General features: G+C 42.6%; 2 protein-coding genes across 7 annotated transcripts; one reads left to right on the top strand and one right to left on the bottom strand.

Annotated features, from left to right (window-relative positions):
- Positions 1-73: 73 nt before the first annotated feature.
- Positions 74-17,484, top strand: rufy3 (RUN and FYVE domain containing 3). Of its 5 annotated transcripts, XM_004555640.4 has the most exons (19): positions 74-281; positions 369-664; positions 6,904-7,077; positions 7,295-7,412; positions 7,585-7,686; positions 8,954-9,077; positions 10,388-10,452; positions 10,828-10,893; positions 10,974-11,043; positions 11,163-11,252; positions 11,342-11,425; positions 11,723-11,890; positions 12,594-12,691; positions 13,633-13,752; positions 14,475-14,601; positions 14,685-14,755; positions 14,838-14,865; positions 15,007-15,081; positions 15,745-17,484. In XM_004555640.4, the coding sequence occupies exons 2-19, from the start codon at positions 412-414 to the stop codon at positions 15,886-15,888; spliced, it is 1,977 nt and encodes a 658-aa protein (XP_004555697.1). In that variant the 5' UTR covers positions 74-281; positions 369-411; the 3' UTR covers positions 15,889-17,484. The 5 variants fall into 5 exon arrangements, with proteins under 5 accessions (XP_004555697.1, XP_012775800.1, XP_012775801.1 ...); XM_012920346.4 differs by having other exon boundaries at positions 74-664; XM_004555641.5 differs by lacking the exons at positions 74-281; positions 369-664 and adding an exon at positions 3,977-4,628.
- Positions 17,485-17,589: 105 nt separating this feature from the next.
- grsf1 (G-rich RNA sequence binding factor 1) lies at positions 17,590-23,467 on the bottom strand. Of its 2 annotated transcripts, XM_004555643.3 has the most exons (11): positions 23,390-23,467; positions 23,026-23,273; positions 21,827-21,971; positions 21,574-21,729; positions 21,288-21,422; positions 20,730-20,868; positions 20,504-20,613; positions 19,196-19,320; positions 18,987-19,122; positions 18,051-18,102; positions 17,590-17,673 (listed from the first exon to the last, which is right to left on the bottom strand). In XM_004555643.3, exons 2-11 carry the CDS (start codon positions 23,224-23,226, stop codon positions 17,670-17,672), a joined length of 1,203 nt encoding a protein of 400 aa, XP_004555700.3. In that variant the 5' UTR covers positions 23,227-23,273; positions 23,390-23,467; the 3' UTR covers positions 17,590-17,669. The 2 variants fall into 2 exon arrangements, with proteins under 2 accessions (XP_004555700.3, XP_076747320.1); XM_076891205.1 differs by lacking the exon at positions 23,390-23,467 and having other exon boundaries at positions 23,026-23,382.
- Between the last annotated feature and the right edge of the window lie 1,306 nt (positions 23,468-24,773).

Genomic DNA, 24,773 nt, shown 5'->3' with positions numbered 1-24,773 from the left:
AAATAGAGCACAGAAGAGGCTCCTTTAATGCGACATGTTTCGCAATGTATCATGGGAAACATAGGAGGACGTTCCCAGTCGTGCTTCTGCTGCTGGTGTCAAATCTTGCTTCGTGTATGGGCTCTGTGTATGTAAAAGACAGCTGACACAGCGCCTAAACTCTCGCGAAATTGGCAACAAATCTGACCAAAATGCTGAGGCTTGGCTATTTCCGGGTCATGGAGAGGCCGTGGTGGACAGGACGAAAGGCGGAGTGATTACTAGAGAGGCTTTGCTGGCAAGTGAGTCACTATCCAGCTGTTGCTAATCACCTCAGTGCATGTCTGCAGAAGCTAACCGCAGCTAACTAGCTTGGTACTGCCCGACAGCCCCCTTCCCCGGTCACATGAGACGAATTTGACCGAAGAGAGGATGGCGGAGCGGGATATGCCGCCGGGAGATCTTCCTCTGCGGTCTTCTCCAGAAAGTTCCGACAAACAAAACTCCTCCGATGAAAACGGACACACTGACAGCCCGGACGAAACTCTCTCCCCGACCTCAGTGATTTACTTCAAGGAGGCTTTAAACTCGTCCAACCTGCGCTTCGCAAAGGCTGGATCGCTGCCGCCCGCTCCGCTTCGACAGTATGACTTCCAGATTGAACGAATCGAATCGAGGCGACGAAGTAAGTGCTGACCAACTTCAAAAAGTACACCTTTCCCTGACAGCTAACACTAGCTTCCTAATACACTGAGAATACCAACTGTAACGCTGCAGTTTGTGCTGCTAGCATTGTTGGCTAACTTTCCAGCGTCCGTAAACAAACACCTTGCTGACACATGAACTCAGTAAAGTACCAGGAGTTATCGGAGCTAAAGCTGGGGAGAGGATAAGCTACATCACATGATTGTTGATTCTCAGCCTCAGATTTCTGTCTGCAAAGTAAAAGCCGCTGTGTGTTCTTCTGTGTTGTTTCTCGGCTAATGTGTCAACATGTGTCATGTGTTTTGACAGGCTTGGTTGACTCACCTTGCTGCTGGTTATTATTGTTGTTGTTGTATAGATTTATCATTTATCTGATTTGGAGCTGCAGAAAGTGACCTCCTGGCTCCTTTCCTAACCACTTGAAAAAAAAAAAGTAGAATTCCTAAGGAGTTTTTAAGGAAAATAAGATCGCTCAGAGAATCCAGCTGCCCTTACACCAGGCTGTTTAATACTGTGACAGTGAGTGTTGTTTACATGGGTCTGCTGTGTTGAAACTATGCCTCAAAGATGTACTGCAGATGGCTCATCTTTGATACCTCCTCTAGTGTCTTTGTGTCGTCTTTCATGCAATTAATACAGAAGAAAACTATCACTTCCTTCCCAATGTCCGAATTAAATAATAAAAAGGATGAAAACTTTCCAAATCCTTCCATCCAACTTCTGATACTTATCTGGGTCTGGGTCACGGGTGCAGTAGCCTTCTTTCTCCCCAGCAACCTCCTTTAGCTGTTCTGGGGGGCATTGAGACATCCCCAAGCTAAATGAGAGACATAATCTCTCCATTATCCCCCTTGGTCGCCTCTCAGTGGGACGTGCCCCGAATACCTCAACTTTGAACCTTTTCTGAATGACCAAGCTCCTAACCCCCTCTCTAAGGGAGAGCTAAGGCACCTTTTCAATCGCTATCTAAAGCTGGTGGTTATAGGTCAGGGGGGGATGTAGCTCTACCAGTAAATTCACAGCTACGCTTTCACGTTCATATCCACAACACTGGTGATGTTGCATCAGTCCATCTTTCAACGTCCTGCTTTGTTCCACCCTCACTCATTAACAAGACGATCGAGATATTTGAGCTCCTCCACTGGAAGGTACATCCCATCCCCAACCCGGAGTGGGTATTCCACTCTTTGGTTCTCTGTACTGTTAATATTTATTAACAAACATGATGAGCATCACTTAAGGCTCATGTTGATGATTTAATTTTGTGTGCTGTGGTGAGCTTCTGGGTGGTGTTGTGTACTTTCCTTTCATAAAGGGATTGTCCAGTGTGTCCTCTGTTAAAAGAGGTAATAAAGGAAGCATTCAGACACCTTTCTTTAGTATTTACAGGAACTCTTAAAAGGAGTGGATGTATGTCTTATAGCTCTTATTCTGGCTGCAGATACTTTAGGGTCACTTAATTCAGTTAGAAACCTTCCTGAGGTATTGAGTCTTTGACTGATCCTGTCGTTGGTCGTGACAGAGTTAACCTGTTGTTAAAATACCTGTTTGCTTTCACATCTTCATTCTCTATCAGCACACAGGTCTCTGTGGCATTTAAGATATATAGATCCTTTTTACTTTTAGTTTCCAAAGCTCTTGCAGAGAGACCTTAAATAAATGTAGGCAATAGGTCAGTAATGTCTGTCCATAACGTTACAGTATAAAACTTGAGTAACATCCTATTCTTAATTCATAGGCTTTAATACTATGTTGGCCCACCCTTTGCAGCTATGAAAGCTGGAACTCTTCTAAGGTTTTCCACAAGGTTTAGGAGTGTTTATGGGGATTTTTGATGGTGGTCTCACAGTCTCCCCTCTAATTCATCCCAAAGGTGTCCTATCAGGTTGAGGTCAGGACTCAGTGCAGGCCAGTCAAGTTCTTCTACACCAAACTCTCTCATTCATGTCTTTGTGGACCTTGCATTGTGCAGTGGTGTGCATTCACGTTGGAACAGGAAAGGGCGTTCCCCAAATTGTTCCCAAAATGCTGAGAGCATGAAGTTTTCCTAAATGTCTCGGTATGCTGAAGCGCTAAGAGTTCCTTTGGGCCAAGTCCAGCTTCTGAAAAACAGACCCCGGCATAATCATAGAAACACCTCTAAACTTTACACTTGGCCCATTACAGTCAGACAAGTACCACTTTCCTGGCAACCGCCAAACCCAGACTCATCCATCGCAATGCCAGACGGAGAAGTGTGATTCACCACTCCAGAGAAAATGTGCCCAATCCACTAGAGTCTAGTAGTATCCTTTATACCACCGCATCTTACATCACTCGGTGATATAAGGCTTGGATGCAGCTGCTCAGGGATGTAAACACATTCCACGAAGCTCTGTGTGCACTGCTCTTGATCTAATCTGAAGGAACGTGAAGTTTGAGGTCCTACCGATTAACTCTGGAGAAAGTTGGCGACCTCTGTGCACTATGTGCCTTAGCATCTTTAAGCTGCCCCCAAAATACCAATGCAACATGGTAGAGAGGTTCAGTTTGGTTACGCTGTAGTCACCTGTGATCAGATGGCTGTCAATCGAAGTAGAAAGCGTATAAAATAATCGTCCCCATAAAGTTGTTACAATATGGAAACTAAGCTGTTTACTGTACATGCTATAAACATGTTTGTTTCTGCTGTAAAACTGAAGGTTTTAACACATCTGTGAGGATTGACTCACTTTTCTAGCCTCATGTGAACATTAAAGCAACTGCAGTTTTTGACTGTATTATACTGAACACATGGTGTTACTTTCTAAGAGAAAACAGAGGTTCGTTTCAGACAAACAAAGCAATCGATTAAAAAAAAAAAAAAAAAGTGAAAACTTTCTCAATTTGTCACATGTTTATTTTTGTTGTCCTCTGATGGCACGGAGTGTCATCCTCTAAAGATGATCTGATTGTCAATATCCAGCTCGATGTTTAAGGTGTTAGGCCCAGGGAAGCTGTACCAGAATGGGTGGGGGATTTAAAAAAATAGATGGCCCCCGCTTACATCTGGGACCTTTGGCCTTATTGCCCTTCATGCTCACTGCTGCTGCTGTTTTTCTGCTGCAGCCAGCTGACAGGCCTGTGTTCGAGACTGGGAGGAGGGGGGATGTTGTTGATGCTTCAGAGAGACACAGGCCCTCTGCTGCATCATTAGCCTTGGTTGGTTACTCCGGGGACCCCCCTCCCCCCCTTATTTTAGCTTCTTTTTTTTTACGCATGCACCATCTGCTCACGTGACAATGTGTTGCTGTACCCAGCGCTGCCGTCAGCCATCTTGGTCAACACCCACCCAGTGCATTCACTGCGGTGCGCAGGCAGTCCAATCACAGAGAACCGGTGCTAAGCTGACCGGAGGAGGGCTGTGATTTTTCAGCACGGTGCTCTCTGTTGCATTTTAAATCCCCAGTCGGCACAAAAGGCGATAACAAGAGGCTGAAGAGGAGGAGGCGGCGGAGGAGTAGAAGGCACAGACAGCAGCCTGTTTCACTCAGTTGTAGCAAGGAGGAGAGGAGGATGCATGCATAAAGAGGAGGAGCACCCTTTCTAACACCTGCTGAAGGCTGCTGTGGGCCTTTCCCGTCTTGTCCTTTTTGTTTCTTCCTCTGATTCTCTTTTCATCTTTCATCCTCTTGTTTTTCTGGCCTTCTCTGGCTGTTGGAACGCAAAGCTCCTGCATCTTTTGTACCTCCCCCCTCCCTTTTCCCCTTCGGTGGTGTTGGTTTTGCCTCGCACAAGCTGAGTCATCATGTCTGATCTGACGCCTCAGAGCGAAACCCCGACTCCCACCACAGACAAGATCACCCAGGCTGCCAGGGAGACCATTTATCTGTGCAACTTTCGCGTCTCTGTCGATGGCGAGTGGCTGTGCCTCCGCGAGCTCAACGACATCTCGCTCACGCCAGACCCCGAGCCGGTCCATGAAGGTAACGTGACAGATTAGCTCAGCGTTTGAGGAAGTGTTTGTGAGCACATTACGTTATGTGTTAGGGCGTGGTGGTGTGCATCGCGGACACCAGAAGCAACATATTTCACCTGGTGAACGGTGTGAGCTGTGTCACGACGGGTTTGATTTCATCGAGGGTTACGCAGCAGGATGACGCCACTTATAAATAAGCCAGGGGCGGACAACAAAGCAGCCAGGTCCTGCTGGGAGGCTTCAAGTACTTGGTAGCTGTTGCTCCTTACAGAAGATCCCAGTTGCACAGAACAAACATGTTTGTGTGCTGATGATTTTCATTTAGTTTCTCCCACTGACAAAGCGGAGTGCAGCCAATTATAGATTTGGCAGCAAACACAAGCCTGACTGTAAACAGATATCTATAACTGTGTGCTCTGTTTTTATTGTTTTTAAAACTGCCACACCTACTCTCAGCACGAGCAGGCCAGCTGGCAGGCACTCGTAGGCAGTTCAGTTGGCAAATGAAGCGCTGCAGCTTTCAGCCTACACCGCTGAAGAGTCCACTTTAATGACATTACAGAAGCCCATTAACAGACAACAGAAACATCTGCTTTAGGCTTTAGTTCTCTCTCCTCTTCACTCACTTTGCATAGGTTTCTGAGGTTCTTGTTATTGATAACGACAACATGCACAATTTTGTTGCTTAAATCTATCATAGCACTGGTAGTGTCAAACCTTTTTATGGGAGACGTGGCAGTATTTATTTTAATATTCATACAGTTTATCCACATGGCTTAATTTAACAAGCTGGGTAATCATTTCCATCCTGTTGTACATTTTCTCAATCAGACTGATTCAGATCCACAGGGACAGATACAGGACATCTTATATTTTAAACATATGCACATAATATTTTTATTGTATAATAACTGTTCATGATATGTTTATTATTATTATTGTTAGTAGTATTATAGTTACTATAGACTGTATAAAAAGATGGATGTAGCCAGCGTGACGTCACATATTGGTTGGCGAGATCCTGCCATGTGATTCCACCACCGCTCTTGGTGGTTTTAAAAACTGGAGGTAACAAGTGAGGGCTGGGTCTGAAGCTGAGGGACACTGCACACTTATCAGCCACACAATAGAGCATGCTCTGCTTTATCCACCTTTTTAAGTCTTAATTGTAACATTAAAACAAATGAGCTTCATGTTGTATTTACTAAGACCTGAAACTTGTGATATATCCCATAAGGTTGTTAGAGAAAGAAAGATAAAGGAAGGTTGTTTTCCTACAGACACGTACAGAGTCAAAGACCTTATTACAGCCGCTGGTATCGCCCCCTGCTGGCTGCATTAGGAAGAATGCAGCTTTAAGGAGCTAAAGCGTCGGCGTCACTTTTCAGAGGTGGAAGCTTATGGATCTGTAGTTTCCACTGAAAGCGTTATAAAAGTTCTTCTTCTTCTTCTTCCTCTTCTTCCTCTTCTTCTTCTTAACGATAAATGACAAAGCTTGGCTCTTTGTCATTTATCGTTGGAAGGAAAACACCAGATAGAGATGGTGGAGAAAATGGTTTTAATCAAGCAGACCAGTACCCACTATAAAATACCCAGATAAGTCAGGCCATCCTCCTGAACCAGCTCAGTATTTCTCAGTGTCTCGTTGTTTAGTTGCCTAAATTTTTTTCCCCAGTTTTCTACAATTTTCTATTTTACTTTCAGCATTAACATTATAATACAAATTTATACAGTTTTAATACCAGCATGCTGAGGATCTCTGCTAATTTGTTTACATTTTGCGTTAGAGAGAATAAGATGAACATGCTGCACTGCAAATGTAAACTTTAAATGTGTAACTGTATTAATAATGTAAACAAATCTGCAGGGCAGCATAGAGCACCTCCACTAAAAACCTCTCTGTGTTAAATGCTGACATAAATAATAGATCAGGCGTGCAGAACGAGTGGACTGTATTAAACTTTCACATTCTCTTAATTGAGACTATTTCTCTTGCAGACACATTTTATAGTTTTATATTAAAACTGTATATAATCTTCAGATTTACAAGGTTTTTCACAGTAAGTCCTGGAGTTTGTCTTCTTTTAGCTATTTGTAATGATGGAGTCTTTGTTGTCTTGCTGTGTATTCTTTATTTCACCTTCCTGGAAACTGACTTTTTTAAAATTTCTGTTTAAGAAATACAGAGCTGACTTTCAAACGAGTTTAGTTCCTGATTTATTTGTGCTGTTAAATTCTGAAGGTGAGAATTATAAGTCTGTTTCCTTTTCTCCGTCTTTTAGATCCCAAGGATCCCATCGCAATCGAGAGGCTTAACTTGATGAACATGGCCAAACTGAGCATCAAGGGCCTGATCGAGTCTGCGCTCAACCTGGGACGCACGCTTGACTCTGACTATGCACCTCTGCAGCAGTTCTTTGTCGTGATGGAGCACTGTCTGAAACACGGGCTGAAAAGTAAAAACTGCATTCGTGTTGTCTTTTATAACTCCTTACAGTTTTTGACAGTGAGATGTGAGAGATTAAAATGTACAGCTGACATAGCTGTAAGGAATATTTAGTCTTAAACTCCTGCTTTAGTTTCCTTTTAACTGTATTGAGGCCAGTGTGTTTTTGCTCTTTCTGTATGCACGCTCTCAGTCTGTCCGTCTCATCGTTGTCTGTCAATCTTCAGCTAAGAAGACCTTCCTGGGGCAGAACAAGTCCTTCTGGGGACCATTGGAGTTGGTTGAGAAGCTGACGCCTGAGGCAGGAGAGATCACTGCCAGCGTAAAAGACCTGCCCGGGCTCAAGTGAGTTTGTTCAAAGTTTCCTACAAAAAAAGGCTCTTCTGCTTGGATTTTAATTATGTCATCTGAGCTTTAAACAATGCCAGAACGTGGCTGGAGCTTCTTTGCTAACTGCCTTAATCTTGTAAAGGCTGTTAGTGTGTGCAAATCTCACTCTTCCCATGTTTGATACCAGAACTCCTCTAGGAAGAGGACGCGCCTGGTTACGACTGGCCTTGATGCAGAAGAAGCTCTCAGACTATATGAAGACCATCATCAACAGAAAGGACCTGCTCAGGTGTGTTTGGATCGTAATATTCACAGAGGCGAAGACTTTATGTGAACAGATGAATGTGGTGTCTCTTGTTGACCACTGCAGTCACAACATCTATCAGTTGGCAGTACAGTCATTAATTATAACAAATGATTATGATTTATCAGGTAATTGCATTAAACTTCTCCAGAAGGCAAAAACACCACAAATATGAAGGAAAGGTTCAGTTCACTGACTTTACTTAGCAGATGAGGAGGCGAGCAGGCAGCTTGCAGCACAATCTTCATTCACCTGTATGTTTAAGCTGCCACACTCCTGATAATGCACAACTTTAACCTTTAATAACAAAGCAAACCTGGTTGCTTAGAGCAGTTATCACCTCGATCAAAGCTGGCTGTGGTCAAACTCAGTCACGGACAGACAGGTGTTGAGGCCCAGACAGCAGCTTGTATTACTGGCTGTGCTGTTTTATGTAAACGCTACTACATAAATCTACATGTAGATTCTGTCTTCTTAGTTTCCCTCCAATGTCACCATTATAATCCCGTGTTCAGTTTACCGCCTGGTCAGCTGGCTCAGGAGGATGAGAGTCCGGCTCCAAAGCGGTGGGTCAGGAGTTTGCGGTGCACTTGCTGCTCATCTTATATCAGCCAGTGGAGCAGTCAGATAGTTCACCTGACCCTGAAATAATAGCAGCTGGTCAAAGTCTTTTTTAAGAAGGATGCTTCAGTGCTTCCTTCATATGATCTCCTACCCAGAGGATGCAGTGAAGCATCCTTTATGAAAGGAGACAATGTTGTCCCACAGTTCATACCACACTCTGTCTGCATGACATGGATCATGTAAATCCTCATTTTAGTGCATTCATTATTTTTATGCCATTTGTTAAAGGTTTTGAATTTTCAACAACAAGCTTTTGAACCTGCAGGTTCAACTTTGAACTTTACACTGTGGTAAAAAAATCTTATCAAGTCTTATCAAGGTGTTTTATCTTGATGAGCTCCCTAAATCCAGATTGCGAGCTGTTTTAATCAAAGTGTGTTTAAGGTGTGTAATCAGTCAGTTTGTATTAGTAATGCCTGTTCTTGGACTTTGGCATCAGCTGGGTCTGGTTCCATCCCTCAGCCCCTGACCCCACCATGTAGCCTGTCTCAAGTGGCCATCTGAGGATCTGCAGTTTTTGTTTTGGTTTGGGGTTTTTTGTTTGTTTGTTTTTGGCTCCGGTAGTATTATATACAAACCTAAAACCCTTCCGCCTGACGTTGTAGCCCTTTCTGTCTCTTCTCTGTAGTGAATTTTACGAGCCAAACGCGTTGATGATGGAGGAGGAAGGCGCCGTCATCGCCGGGCTTCTGGTTGGATTAAATGTCATCGATGCCAATCTGTGTATGAAGGGAGAGGACTTGGACTCGCAGGTTAGTCTGCTTTCACCTTCACCTCTAACTCCACTTAGAGCAGCTCAAACTAAATGAGAAGTAAGGCAGAGGAAAAGTCATCACACTCCCTGGTGTGGCATCGTTTTCTCTCAGCCCATGTAGAACAAGCGCGTCAAATTCAGTTTCACTGATCGCATCAAAGGCCAGACATGGACTTTATGACATGTGTAAAATAGCTTGTTATTTTCTGCAATAACGCCAACAACCTGACATGATACAAGTTCATGTTAAAGGGAAATAATCCATCATTTTATTTGTAAATGTCTAAAGTGGCCTCTTTCAATGATTGAAGCATGTGGTGTGTACTGGCTAGAAAGAGTAAACGAATAAATGTTTGGGAGATCTGTTTATGTTTTCATTTTTCTGAAAGACAAAAAATGTTTCATGCATTAGAATATCATTTTAAAATCACCAAATACCTGTGTGGTATCGGTCTTAAAAATCTGGTCTGTGTCGGCCGGGTTTGGTCCAGATTTGGCAGATGTGGTGCAGACAGTGTCTACACTGTGGTGTGGTTATTTAGAATTATTGAATGAAGTTTGTTTGGCATTCAACTTTTGGCCAGATGGCATTTATATATCTGTATATTTGAACTCTCACTAATGAGTTGTTGTTTCGTTTTTTTCCTACAGTCAGTACTTTCCCTTAAAAATGCCAACAAAAGCCTTTCATTAAACCAGGCGTGGGGAACTCCAGGTCTCCTGCAGGTTTTAGATCTCACCCTGGGTCAACACACCTGAATCAAATGATTAGTTCCTTACCAGACCTCTGGAGAACTTCAAGACATGTTGAGGAGGTCATTTAGCCATTTGAATCATCTGTGATGGATCAAGGACACAGCTAAAACCTGCAGGACACCGGCCCTCGAGGCCTGGAGTTCCCCACCCTGAGTTAAACCATCTGTTCAGATCATTTAAATATGAAGTACAGCGATGTTTCCTTTACACAGCAGCAGCACAACTGAATTAAGAGCAATGTAAAGGGGCGCAGCGATTTGGGCTCTGAGGCCTGTGTCCCCGCTCTGCTTCATAAACATTAAAATGTTGAGCAGTGCAGCTTCAGGTTGTTCTTGTTTCAGCAGCTCACAGCTTGTCAGTCAGGATGTTCAGCTCTCAGGTTGGGAGTCCAGAGTGACTGTGAGGAATGTTGCAGCTCTTTGTTCATATCCGCCTGAGCTTGGAGACTAAAATATTTCAGCCTGCAGACTCTACACACATACTTTGAATTGTTTTACATACGAGGATGGCTCCTGTCATTTGTTTTTTGCCTTTTTCTTAAAACATCTGCAGGTTGGGGTGATCGATTTCTCCATGTACCTAAAAGACGGTGGACACAGCAGCAAGAGCGTGGAGGGGTGAGTCCTGGCTCCTCTAGTCCCATCAGCAGTAGCTGTGGGCCTGTAATCGGAGCGTGTGTTTTGTTTTTGCTTCACTCCTACCTCTGTCGACTGACAGCCATTTCTCTTGAACTTAATTGACAGAAAGTGTTCTTTTATTTGGACGGCTGGATTGAGCCCCAGCCTTCGGACCATATTTTTCCAATGTGTGGCCTTTAAACTTGAATATTGAAAAAGATTTCCGTTCCATGCCTGAAACACATTTTAGCCTCAACAGTTTAAAAATACTGCACTAGAATGAGATTTTCTGTCAGATTTCTATTGTTTTGTTTGTGTTGCTGTGTGTTTGTGTGCCTGACGGCTAACTGCACGTTTCTCTTTGTGCGTTTTCAGGGACGGTCAGATCACAGCGATTCTCGATCAGAAGAACTACGTGGAGGAGCTGAACAGACATTTAAGGTTTGTCGGGGTGGTGCGCTCACTTTGCTCTCCTCACCTTGTCGAGCTCGGTGACTCACCTGCTTTCTGCCTGTTTACAGCGCGTCGGTAAATAACCTGCAGGCCAAAGTGGACGCTCTGGAAAAGTCCAACACGAAGCTGACAGAAGAGGCGAGTCTCACAGTGATCATCTTCAAAAACTGTCTTTAAATGTCAGCCTTACATGTTTTTAGCCCGGCTGCAGGGACTTCCTGTTTACCAAGCTGCTTTGTTGATTTCTGTCCTTGCAGCTCGCAGTGGCGAATAACAGGATCATCACTTTACAAGAAGACGTGGAGAGAGTAAAGGAGGAGAGCTCGTATCAGCTGGAGTCCAGAAAGGTGAACACTGCTTATCTGCCAGTTTATGCAGCAGCTGACTCGAGCATTTGGAAATTTGTAGTAAAAGCAAGCGTTCCTTTTTTCTTCAGGCATTAAGAAGTGATTCAGCAGCAGACGGACAAGCGCTGGGGGAAACACGCAAGCAGCTCAAAGAGGAAACTTTGCTTCGACTGGTGCGTTTCAGCTGTTTGACAGTCTTTGTGTAGCTTTAAGTCGTTGAAGCGTTGATACCAGCGAGAGATTATACATGTAGCCGTGTCATCTGCTGACAAAGTTTGTAGTTAATAGTAACAAATGTGCTTGGCCTGTTTAGTGTTTTCATTTTTAGCTGCCATTTACACAGAAATACAACAAAGCTTATGTGGAGAAAGACAGTCAGCCCAGTCCAAATTCAGTCCATTTAGCTTAGAGTTTAATTATGACATTCCTGCTTATATTTTTCTAACTGACAAAGTCTGACTTGTGTGCAGGATGTGGAGAAGGAGCTGGAGGTGCAGATCGGGATGAAGCAGGAGATGGAGCTGTCCATGAAGATGCTGGAGAAAGACGTCTGTGAGAAGCAGGACGCTCTGGTGGAGCTCAGACAGCAGCTGGAAGACCTTCGTGCCATCAACCAACAGCTAATGCACAAGTCACAGGTGAGGCGGTGCTTCTCATGTCTGATTATGAGGACACTGCTTTTAAAAGGCTCACATCCACTTTTGTCTCTCAGGGCTTCACTTGTAGATTTCAGCTTTTCCCAGAAACTTGTAGGTGTTTAATTTCACTATTAGCTCTCTGTGAAATGATAAAGCATCACTTCCTGTCTAGAATAACTTGCAGTCAGCAGTAGATACTGACTGACAGTAAGAACTTGGCTTTTTTTTTTTTTTCAGTTAAGGCAGAAAAGAGGAGGCCACTTCAATGAGAAAGTTCAAAGGTCTGCTTAACTGTAAGAAGACTGAAACTGTTCCACAAAGCAAGAATAAAATGGACGATAGCAATTAGTTTACTGGAACACATTGAAAATATTAGGCGGAAAAAGTTTTCAACCTGGCCTCAGATTAAAAGGTGCACAGGTGATCTTCACTTTTGCTCTGAGTTTAGTCTCTTAATTTGGATTTCTTGCCGTCTGATCAACTAGGGATGGTCGCATTTATCAGATATTTCATCCGTCCACCTGTCCTTCCTTTTTCGGACCCCTATCCTGGTCTTCACAGCCGCCTAATCCCAATCCTCCACCTGCTGTTCTAGGGATGACGAGCAGGTGGAGGATTAGATCCCCAAAAATATCTTTTCACACAAATCCGAGTGTATATGGAGGAAAGACATCAGTTGACTAGTTTGGATAATCTTCTGCAGAGTGCCGATGCCAGCTCGAAACAGAAGAGTGAGATCATCGTTCGCATGGAGGAGAAAATGAACCAAATGTCAGGGACCATAAAACAGCTGGAGACCAGGTGAGGCTAGTTTATTATTACAGCACGATATGTATTTGGTGCTTCCAGATGACATTTCTTATGTTCATGGATCCATTTTCTCTCTCTTCACTTTCTTTTTCTTTAATTTTTTCCATCATTTGTTTGTCTGTTGTTTTGAAAAAAATCAGTGACAAACATTTGGCGAAGCAGGCCCGGAGCCTGAACTCTGCAGCGGGGAAGCTGCTGCAGCTGCAGCAGTAGCTGCCTGCTTTCACGAGTCTGAAAACAAACATACAACCCTGCCTAATATAGAAATAACCAAACTAGGATGTTATCTTTTCTGTACGATGCTCCTTTGTTGTTACAAAATAAAAACCATCTTCTTACAACCTCCTGCAGCGGCGCTCCAGCATCAGCTTTTAGTGTGGACTGAATGGATCCTTTAGCAGCCCCTTAATCCTCGTGTTTTCTGCCAGATGTGTTCGCCACATCAGATTTCTACTTCAGATTTCCGTTTCTAAAAACTGCCCCGGTAATGCTTTAGTCAGACATAAGATGAGTAGAGGTGCCTGATGGACTGATGTGCCAATAAACCCATGCTGAATACTTGACAGTTGCTGTAATGTGATTCGTCCTCAAACCTGAGGCTGTCAGATATTCTCAACTGACAGAGAGAAGTGGCGTGTGGCGCCAGATATCAGAGGGGTTTGTTGAAGTCGAACGTCCAGCGCAGAAGAAGGAAGGGGCAAAATTAATGAATAATTTAAAATTGTATGTGAACATAAGTTTGGTGTCAACTGTAGTAATCATTAGGCTAATAAAACGCTAAACAAACAGAGTCTGCTTCATGGTCTTTGGTCACAGTGTCCCAGGTTGCTCTTACATTTTAGTTTGAGTTGATCTCTCTTCCCAGCCACGTTTCCCTTCATCACATTTTTATTTTTCCATGAGTTTATGTTAACCCGCTCACCCCAAACCAGATGCAAGCAGGCGGAGAAGGAGAGGGACCTGGCTTTAGAGGCGAACCGGCTCTTCAAGCAGGACTTTGGAGACAAAATCGAGAGTCTGCAGGTGGAGGTGGAGCAGCTGAGGAAGCAAAGGTAAAGTCTGGCGCCTCACTACTCCTGCTCCATCTGAAACACTGAGATGACCAAAACAAAGAGGAAGAGGACAAATCGCTTCCTTATTACTAAAACAGATTCTGAAGTACGATTTCACTACCTCATCTACACGAGGCGTTTTGTAGAAGCTGTGAGCCGTGGCAGTTGGCAAATCCACATTTTGAATTTATGCTGAAAATGAACATTTTTTCTTAATGTGGCCCTAATACTCCTTTCTATTTTATCACTCTTTCTTTGTTAAAACAGTCAGACTCTCACTCTGTGGTCTCAGTGCTCTCATTGAGATCTTTTAGAAGTTCATCACAGACTTGTGCGAGCGCATTTGTAACCATAGAAACGTACAAATACTAACGATATGTAGCCCATCAAACCACATCGATACAGAGAGTGGTTTCTAGAAAGTTTTGAGTAGCGACGTTTCACACAGATTTCAGTTACACAGGATGTATAACATGCAGGTTCTACCTGACGAAGGGACAAACACAGGTCAGAGGCCTGGCAGGAAACTGCTGGATGCACGGCTGTTAATCAAAGCTGCCATCAGAAGAATCTTATTTCTACTGTAACATTGGGCTTTCCTACCTCTTGGAGGTTCCCCTTTACCATAAACGTTGTTCCTTTTTCTGCTCCAGATATGTTTATTAATTACTGTCGTCACTGAACTATACGTTTCTATTCTTTGGCTTATTTTGCTGTTTCAGGTCTAATCTGGAGCGTGAGCTGAGAAAAGGTCGCGATCGAAAGAGCGAGCATCACCTCAGTGCCTCCTCGGTACCTCAGTCCAGCACTCCGCGGACCGACAGGAGACAACCAGGGGATGTACCAACAGTACGTGGATTCTCACATTAACGATATGTCCGACGAACAGCTGTCAGCTGTGGTTTGGTGGCTTATGACTGTGTTCTTAACAGCAACTCCCAGAATCCCCGTCAGTGAAGGAGAAAGACCAGTTCCAGAGTGGCCTGGAGGACAATACCAGCCTGTAGGTATCTCAGAGTTTCAAAAAATAGTGAAATTTATGGAAAAATAATTCACTTTTTCATGTCCCGTCTTTAACTTTGAAGGTCCCTGTCGCACCACGAGGATGAGCAGGTGAGATTTGACTTTTTACCTGTGTGAAAGTTTGGCCTTTTAATAAGTGGATGCTGAAGCAGTCAGCATGTACTGATGGCAGTGTGTCTTTGCACTGTTCAGAGACTCATGCATTTATTTCTTTTTGTTGTTCTTCCTCAGGAGTCGTTCTTGGAGATCAGCGAGCCTTCCATGTGTACGATGTGTGAGCAGGCCGACTCCCTCCTCAAGACAAAGGTACAAATTACTGAGGATCATTTTGAACTTGAGTTATCAAGAATATTTTTCTGTTTGGCATTGAAAGTTTACAGCTTCTTTAAATAGTTGACTCCTGTTTTTCTTGGGTTGAACTTCCTAAAGCTGTTACGGCTGTTCCAAAACTTATTTTCTGTATCAAAAAAAATATCAAACATATGCAAATAGTCTGGTTCAAATCCTGATTGTGGGGGATCCATTCCCATCTCATCCGTTTCCAGGCTGAGCACAGGTGGTGGAACTCCTCTTGTCCCCACACTTTTTAAGGACTGCCCACATCAAAGATCAGCATGATCATCTCAAAGGGCAAAGTGATTATTAAGACTCACAGATAGTCAGCATTTTGGATCAGTGGTCAGTAAACTGCCCCGATCTCAAACCAATCAATGATTTATGGTCAGGCTTTAGAAGGCTGAAGCGGAGTCTTTGATTGGCCGGTTCTGGCCCTCAGGGTGGGTGCTGAATGGGGAGCTAACGTGGACTGCACCAAAGCCCAATATGAGATGAATATGATCTGTGAGTCATGCAAAGCTACTCTCATAGAACCAAAAAGTAAAAATAAGGTGCTGTAAATGAGCAGAATGGAGGAGAACTCGTGTCCCCAGCTGTGGTTTCCTTTAATGGAGTTTTTCTTCTTCTCTGCAGAAACAGTGTAAGAACTGCAGCGGCGTTTTCTGTGAGAGCTGCGTGTCCAAAGAGCTGCCTTTACCTTCCTCCATTCTCCCAGAGACGGTCTGCACCGCCTGCTACTCGCTGTTACTCCAACAATACGCTTCATCACCAACATGAACCCACAATCATCACACACAGCAGAGACGCGCGAGTGTAACAATGGCACCTAAAAACCAAAAAATCCCAACTTCCTGAGACATCCTAAGAATCACGGGGTCTGTGAGCTATTTAAATCAGTCGTGTGTGTGTGTGTGTGTGTGTGTGTTTCCTTAAAATAAAAACAGCTGACGCCATTTATCTTCCTTTTCTGGTTCGTGTTGGTGATTTAGGCTTCTGTTGGCACTTTTAAGCTAAACTTGCTCTCCCTCACATGGCTGGATTTAAACAAATAAATAAAAGAATCATCTCATTTATGGACACTAAGTGATGAAAAGTTTAACTGACATTTTTATCCCCAGTGTTAACAGATAAAAAAGGAAAAACTGGAATTCAAGGCTCGGTGTTTCGATTCAGAGATCAGGATACGGAGTTACTCGTACCTTTATGCACTTTTGTGATTAAACTGGCGTCACATTCAGGGAAAATCCTGACAAACTCGGTCAACAAAATGACCAAATGCTGTCATGTTGTGTGTCATTACTTCCTTAAAGACGGTTTTAAATAAAAAATAAAAATTCATGCAATATATATAAAAAAAAAAAGTTAGTGTTTATTTCCAGAGTGGAGCGGATTCTGGGAATTATAAACTGGAATGAAAAATCAGATCACCAAAAATCCACAACGATGTTGTGAGACTTAGAAGCAGTTATGATTATTCCCTGCTTTCAGAGATAAAAGATGAAAACGCTGGTATCTATTGTCTCTATTTGCTTAAATATGACTGTTAGAGTATTAGCATAAATAACCAAATCCACCATAAGAGGTCAACATGCCAATTTGAGTTTACAGTGTTGTGTGCTGGAAACTTGGACACTGATTCAAAGTCATTCACAATAAAAATCAGTATCACCATTAAATTCTTCATCTAAGAAACTCAGCTTCATAGAAGCTGAGTTTGTCTCTTGTCTTAATATTGGTAAAGCTTTAAAAATTGGAGACCAATTTAAAGCCGTTCATGGAGACTCAACCTCAACAAGTCGGTGAAAACAGCAAGATCAGAGTTTTGATCGAAGGTTTGCACATTTCAGTCCCGGTGCTCTGTTCAGGAACAGCTGCTCCCGTCAGCGCGGGGAGCTTTAGATGCAGTGTTTCATTTTTGCAACGTTGTGTTAGTCGGCACTCGTTTCCCTTCTTTATGCTAAGCTCAGCTAGTTTCATGTAATGAGAAATAATAAATGTATTTTGCAAATGATCACCTGATTCTTAAGGTCACAAAGCTGCTTTTTCTTTCCTGCTGTTGTGTATTAGAAGTGTCATTAACAAAAAGGCTTAAAATCAGTCATGTAGCATGAAGTCACATCTGAGTCTGGTGTGTTTTAAACTGTAGCAGGTGAATCATACATTTTTAGACCGAAGGCTTTTTGCTCTGGATAAACTGAATGTGTTTCAGCACTTTTGATGCACGGCTCTGCCTGGCTGAGGTAAAGTGAAGACAGGTTTATAACTTATGTTCTGTTGATTTAAAAACTAAATCTTTTTTTTTTTGTGGCTGATGATGATTAACAGGTGAAGTGGAACAGCTTCTTGGCTTACAATAAACATGAGCATTTACAAGTGTTCGCCTCTTTCTTTCATTTTAAAGTGGAGATGCAAACCTCCAGAATAAAATCAAAAAAGCATTACAGGAATATTACATTTGATTAAATAAAGACCGACTGCTTTGTCTTTGACACCAGGAATGTTTATTCGATGTCCACGTGAGGCTGGAAAATAAATATGGGAATCCTGTGTGTCAACGTTCACCTGCAGAAGAGGGAAAAACAAAACGCGCTCAGTCAAGGCAGCTTAAGTTTTTCTCTGGGTTACACTCAGTAATACGTGTTTAACCTCTTTATATTTTCTAATATTAGTTTTACATGTAAAATCAGTCGATCCGTCCATGAATAAGAAACAAGAAGAGGGAAGGATCGTTGTACGGACCTCAGAGCAGTTTGTCTACGACACATTTGCATCCTTTCCTCTCCAAGACTTTGAGACCAAATATTTTCTCAGAAAAAGGAAACGGCACTCTGTTGGACTCTAGTAATTATTGGTTTACACAAATAGGGCCACTCCACTGTTTTATGCATAACTTGGTCTCTTTTAAAAGTAAATTAACTGATGGTAGATGTGTTTCCTACCTGCCGTCACCGTCTGCAACAGAGTTGAGAAATAACTCGATGTATCGCTCGCCTGAAAGAGAAGAACCAAACAAAGTCAATATGCCACCGATCAGCAAGCAGCAAAGACACGCTTTAGACATTTAGGCCAATATTATTTGGATCACAGAAAAATATATAAAGAGCAGAGAAGACTCAAATTATTCTTGTTTTTCTGATTTACGACGTTATCACAGACATTCAGGAGAGAGAAAAGGGGGGCATGGGGTGTACTAGACCACATTAATTTCAATACTTTCGTAACATTTTTCATATTGAAAGAGAAATAATATCAAATACTGTGTTAATTATTGTAATATTTAAACATGTAAAAATAAAAGCTTTTTTTCCACAGTTCCATAAAAATGCACGAGGGCCATTAAGCTCGCTGACCTGAGGGTTGTTGGTTTGGACGCTGAATTATTATTAATATAACATCTGTTTTCAGCAGCACAAAAACTTGCCTCCTATTAACGTCAGAAGGTTTTCCAAGAAGACTGAGTAAAGATAACGTTTTTATGCCTTAGTTTAGATTGCATCTATATCTTATTTCATTCAAGTTTGACATTTGACTCGAGATCATTTCCAGAGTTTTGCATTTAAAAATGTTTTAAATGTAATTTTAATACGAGGCGTACGATCAAAGAGTTTATTTCGGGGTTTTGACAGATGTTGTATGCAGTTAAACTTTAAAACATTCAAGTTTCTAAAATGGAAATCAATGAGAAGTTCATTCTGAACTCATCTTTTGAAAATGTATTGTGGCTCATTTATAAGACAAAAGTATTTCTTATCCGATTACTCAATTAGTTGATAAATTACTCGATTACTAAATCTATCGACAGCTGCTGCCCTGGTAAAGAGTTGAACTAAAAGCAAAAATAAACAACGCTGTGAAAAGCTCACCAACGGGCTCACCTATGTTCATCCTGTCTTTGGACATGGCGGCCACGGCGTCTCTGTGGCAGTGGAAGTAAACGTCAGCCTCTCCGCTCGGCCTGCCGTCGGGACCGCATTCGATCAGGATCTTACACACGGCCAGAGGACAGAAGAACTGCGAGAGAGAAACACCGACACGTGAAATCACCAAACTCAGCTTCATTGTCTCAACACGTGAACAGCTTTACCTTCACTATGTCTTCCCCAGAAGCCTGGAAAGGAAGTCCCCTCACGTGGATGTAGTGTAGCGGTACGGTGGAGCTCTGAAGGTGAAGTGACGGAGGAGGCGAAGCAGGTGATCTGTTTTCAGGGGCTAAAACAGGACCCATTACACTGCTGTCTGTTAACCAGGCTCATGTATCATTTGGGCTTGAACTTCCATAAATGGCTGAAATATCATCAAATATTCACTGGAGCTATTAAAGCTTGAAATGTATGTCAGAACATTCACATTACACATGCTGGGAAAGGAATGTGACAGTGACACTGAAATACATTTAATCTATACCCCCCTCCCCCGATGAGTCTTTATCAAGGTAGCAGAATTAACACGCCAGAGGGACGGGCCACTACCAGCACCTGTTGCACCGTATTGAACCCATAGAGGGCGCCAACTGTGTTGTATATGTCAGGTCATTTAAATGCTTTCTACCCTATAAAGCAGCGGTCTCCAGCATTTTTTGCGCCACAGACCGGTTTATGCCCGAAAATATTTTCACAGACCGGCCTTTAAGGTGTCGCGGATAAATACAACAAAATAAAACTAGTACCGGTACCGAAAAAAAAGATTTATTCATAACACACGTGAACAGACCCAGGAAAACCGAGTTAACGGTAAAAACGATAACAAAATAACGCTGGAAACCGATAAAAACCCTGAAAACCATACATTTCACACCTGAGCCTCTACTCTCGCGGCCCGGTACCGGTCCGAGGCCCGGGGGTTGGGGACCGCTGCTGTAAAGAACAAGAAAGTCTTTTTTAAAATATGGCTTCTAACATTGAATTGGCATGTGTAAGAGTTGTCCACATGAAGAGTTTTAACTCCTCTCTGTGTTACCTGTTCGTTACATCCTAAACTTGTCTTATCACATCTTAAGTGTAATTTATTTTCCCATAAATGTATCCGTCTACCGAATGCCGACTGATCGACAAGTAGGCTGGGATTGGGAAAGGAGCTAGAGCAGAGTTCACTGGGAAACACTGGTCAAACTAACACGTGTACACAGGCAGACGCATTTCCAGAACCATAAAAACACGCTTTATTCCCACCAGAGATTTGAGGAGAGGATGTGAGGCGAGAGGGTGTTTGGCTAACTGAGACACCGAAGCCTTTGAGCCTCTTTTCAAAACAATGTTAAATATGATATTTTGCAGAGCCACATCACAAATGTTTTGTTGTAGCCACTCCTGCTGTGCTTCTTTTTATTTGTTTTATGTTTATATTCATATTTTAAGTGTAAGATTTGCACGTTTTTCCAATTAAAATTCCTCACCACTCCTCCGGTCCACTGACTGAGGCCCGGACTGAGACGGAAATGGACTCGTTCTCTTCCTCCAGGTCGAGTGAATCTCATCTCTTCTGCTGGGAAACACCTCGATGTATCTGCAGATATTAGAAACAGCACAACAAGCAACAAACATGACAAAATATAAAAGAGTGCACTTCTTGGTCACCAGAGAAACATCCAGGTGAATTCGAGAGTCAGTGAAGCTTCCCACCTGCTCCCTATGATCTCTCGGTCCCTCTGCAGCGCTTCATCAGCTGCTTCCTGAGACGTGAACTGCACATAAGCCACTCCAGACTTTCTTCCCCTGGAGTCTGTGACCATGGTGATCCCGTTCGCCATTATCTCCAAACCTGTGAAACACAGCTTGTTAAGATAAAGTAGTTATAATTCTTTTCCCCTTGCATACTTTCACCTTTTCAAAAGGCTCAGTGCCAGTTTTCTAACTGAAAGCCGTGTGCTCAGCTGCTCATGTTGGGAGGTGAAACAAATGAATCCTACGAATGTGATTTACCAAGTTTACCAAATCATGCATGAATTTATTAAAAAATAAATAAGCAGGAAACTGCCAAGACTGTAAGTGATAACATTTTATTTAGCCACAGACGATGAGAATTTTACTTTAGTTTTCTTGTCTTCAGACTAATAAGAAACCAAAATCATTACCAAGCTCTACTTACATTCAATAGCTAACGTTTATTTGGGCTTTTTTGCAACTAAATCTACTGAGTTTACACTGACAAGAGTCCCATACTGTAGCAACACAGTGTACCTGAAAAGAAGTGGACAATGTCATCCTCAGTGCAAGTGAAGGGGAGCCCTCTGAGCAGCACCACGCCATCAGCTCCTAGAGGCTGGGTGGCTTTCTTCAGGATGACTTCAGCGTCACCGTTTGTCACTTCATACACTGAGACAGGACAGGAGAATGTGTTCTTGTGAGTTAAGCAAACATGACTGCTTCTTATTTATTATAAATAAATGTCTGTTGTCAGGACCCTGAAACTGAGTTTTCCTTCAAACCATCAGTCTTTGTCAAGGACTTCCTGTTTGGAACAAACCTTCAACATATCGTGGGCCGAGGTACTGCCGGTGCTTCTCCAGTGCTTTGCTGACGTCCTCCTCGTGCTCCATCTCGATGAAGGCTCGTCCTGACGGCCTCCCCAGCCTGTCCAAAGTCAAGTGGATGCCTTTCACCCCATCACGTATCCTACACTCTGGTACATGGTAATTGCAAAAAATAATAATCTCATTTAATTTATTCATATACTGTGTAGTTACAAAGTAAAGGTGTGCCACTCCTCAGACTCCCACCTGAGAAGAACTGCAGAAGGTCCTGAGTGGTGCAGGACCATGGGAGACCTTTCACCTGCACGATGTAAACCTCCCTGGACTCTGGTTTTGATTCAGGATGATAGGCCGGCAGAGGTGGGTAGTCATCCTCATAGGTTCCTCCTGTCTGGAAGATGTAGAGTCAATTAAATCAATATATCAGTGTGAAATGATCATACATGCTCGTTTTATCCACTGATACAATTTTAACTGTATGTGATTTTATATTGTAAAGGACTTTGTCACTTCTGTATTTGCAGCTTTCTGGTCACTGCTAGGTTAGGTCCTACCTGCACCAGGATCAACTGTATTATATGAAAGAGATGCTGCAGTGAAAAAAAATTAAAGGAACCTTTTTGAGAAAGAAACAGTGGTGAAAGAAACAGTGGTGGTAGACGTCATTTGGATGAGTGAAAAAACGTATCTCCCAATGAAAACTCTACGTTAAGATGACCAGAATCAGTCTTTTGGGGTTCTGTACATACAGTTTTTATACCCCTTTTAGTGAAAGGGAAATGAAAGTTAATTTAGATAATTCTTCAGGATAGCTGCCCAAATAAGTGCCTGGATGTGTTTCAATGACAACGACATGCTGCTAGAAGGACCATGTAGTCATCAATTCAAGTTGATGCTGCTCTTCAGTAACACCTGTCAAATCCCACAATTATAGCAGCTTTATAGTGACTAGGAGTCGGAAAGCAGCCACGATAGCTCAGGTAGAATAATTGTATGTACTGTAGAAGGCAGGTGGTAAACCTCAGAACCAGCTCAGGTCAACTGACCATAGCCAGACCACAGAGACATAGCTCACATTAGAAATTACTTATTCTTTTTTTCTGACAGTCATTTCCTCCACTGCTCTCCTACGCCGGAACTAAGGAACCCCCACACTAGCCCCTGCCAGAGTGGGTTTGGTACAAGTGCTTTCCTTTACATGAACAGGGATATTTCTGTCCTGGAGTTTCGCATATAAGGGACACATTTCTAGATGAAAGTTCATAAAAAGCACGAATTTAAGTGTCTGATGCTCCCCAAACAAAACATACGCCCGTGGCGTTAATAAACTCTTCTAGAAGCATCTTCAGAGCAGTTTTAAAGTATCTTCTCGGTCTTTAACCGTCTCTAGTTGCCTCTGTGACCCAAACACATGCTAAACCACGCGGGGCTGCTCTGAGACTAACCTTAGTACAGAAGCGGCTCTGGCTGCTTCTAACTGCGGGCTGCAGCTCGCACAGTCTCTGGAAACAGGCTGTCCGGGCCGCCGAAGTCAAAGTTCGCTGCTGAGTGAAGCCGCACATGCGTGAAGCTGTCGGTACCGTTAGCTGTCTGACTGCGACACACCGCCGCAGTAAAAACCACAGAGATTTACCGCTGCAGGACATCGTAGCCGAACCAAGCCGGAAGTCAGGTCAATAACAGACAGTCTGTTCTGCAAAAGAAATGAGGCGCCCGAACGGTGTGAGACCGGGTTTCTCTTAATGTAGTCGGTTAGCTTAGCTAACTACCGGCTTAGCATCACGATAACCTGTAAATGAACACACTCACGTGGGTCGGTGACAGTCAAGGGCAGAGCTCGAGAACGTGAAACTGATAGTTAACAGTTTCACATTCTCAATATCCGGTTTGGATTTTCGCAATAAAGGTCTATTTCAAGGGCAGGACGCTGCTCTTTCGTCATAATTCTATTGTATGGTTAAAAAAATCTTCAGCTTTGGTTTACTTTTTCTTAGTTCCAATATGGTATCTGACAGGAGAACCTTTTTTTAGAAATCACAATAGAAATTACGACATGAATGCAGCTTTTCAGAAAGCAGTTGACTTGGCCATGTGGACATCTCAAGTCTTTATTTTATTATTTGTGTTAGTGGATTTTATAAGTTTAATAATCTGGCTAATAACTGTTACAACTGTTGTTGTGTTTTTATTATTTTTTTCAAAATGTATTTTTTTTAAATTAAATGTTATTCATATAGCACTAATGCACAACGAAATCACCTTAAAGCACTTCATGCTTTACGTTAATGACGTTAAAAATAATAGAGAGAAACAACCATAAACCCCCCCTATTAGCAATACTTGGTGAAGGTGGGGAGGATAAGCACACTTTTATCAGGAAGAAAACTCTGGCAGAACCAGGTTTTGGTCAGTTGTGATGCAGCAGTAAAAATTTTAAAATATTAAAATAATATTTGTCATCATTCATGACTGAATTATAGAAAAACAAGTGCAAGGGATGATTAACATATTAGTAAGACCTGCTGTGATGCATGGTTAGGAGATGGTGGCACAACTGAGTGGCAGAGTTGAAAATGCTCAGGTCAAATAATCTAGAGACCACAGAGGAGATTCAAGGATGTAGTGAGAACATGCAGAGGGCTGGCGTCACACAGAGGAGGATGCCAAGGAGAGGATGAGATGGAGGCAAGTGACCCACTGTCGTGTCCCCTAAAGGGAGCAGCCCAGATAAGAAGAACAAAACATCCTTGATAATTAAGCAGATCTGATATCTTTTAAATGTCTAATTGCTTGCTTATGTATGTATGTATTTATTTAACTTTATTTTTAGATTCTTTCACATGGATTGGTTGTGATGGGTGCAAACTGCTAAAGACTGTGTGACAACAGATTCATCAGTAGTTATACAAATGTGCCACAAAAAGAGAAGCTGAATTTTTCACATTTATATTTGTCATTATACATGAATATTGCTGTGGTTATTTAAAGACAGTTCATTTCCGCCTTAGATATTAAATAAGAGTTTGTTGATCAGAGAAGCAGACTGGGCTTCTTTTGTTTTAGTGGGCCAAAATGGACGGGATGTTATTGTGAACTACTGCAAACTTGATGATCTTTAGCAACTTCTGCCTTGCAGCGCTTCCTCTCTCACATAGTATTTAACCCACACTGCCATCTAGAGGTCTGGGTCGGG

This window comes from Maylandia zebra, linkage group LG12, assembly GCF_041146795.1.
Source record: "Maylandia zebra isolate NMK-2024a linkage group LG12, Mzebra_GT3a, whole genome shotgun sequence".
NCBI classification, from domain to species: domain Eukaryota; kingdom Metazoa; phylum Chordata; class Actinopteri; order Cichliformes; family Cichlidae; genus Maylandia; species Maylandia zebra.
The sequence above is the reverse complement of the archived record's forward strand: the minus strand, read 5'-3'. Positions and strand labels throughout refer to the sequence as shown.

Excerpts from the sequence above, each read along its gene's own strand:
- rufy3 (XM_004555640.4), top strand. The coding sequence starts at position 412 with ATGGCGGAGCGGGATATGCCGCCGGGAGATCTTCCTCTGCGGTCTTCT. Across the intron at positions 11,044-11,162 it reads ACACGAAGCTGACAGAAGAG|CTCGCAGTGGCGAATAACAG; the intron begins GCGAGTCTCACA and ends CTGTCCTTGCAG. Across the intron at positions 15,082-15,744 it reads ACTCCCTCCTCAAGACAAAG|AAACAGTGTAAGAACTGCAG; the intron begins GTACAAATTACT and ends TCTTCTCTGCAG.
- grsf1 (XM_004555643.3), bottom strand. The coding sequence starts at position 23,226 with ATGTCCTGCAGCGGTAAATCTCTGTGGTTTTTACTGCGGCGGTGTGTC. Across the intron at positions 21,972-23,025 it reads AGAGCCGCTTCTGTACTAAG|ACAGGAGGAACCTATGAGGA; the intron begins GTTAGTCTCAGA and ends TACATCTTCCAG. Across the intron at positions 20,869-21,287 it reads CATTGTCCACTTCTTTTCAG|GTTTGGAGATAATGGCGAAC; the intron begins GTACACTGTGTT and ends TGTGTTTCACAG.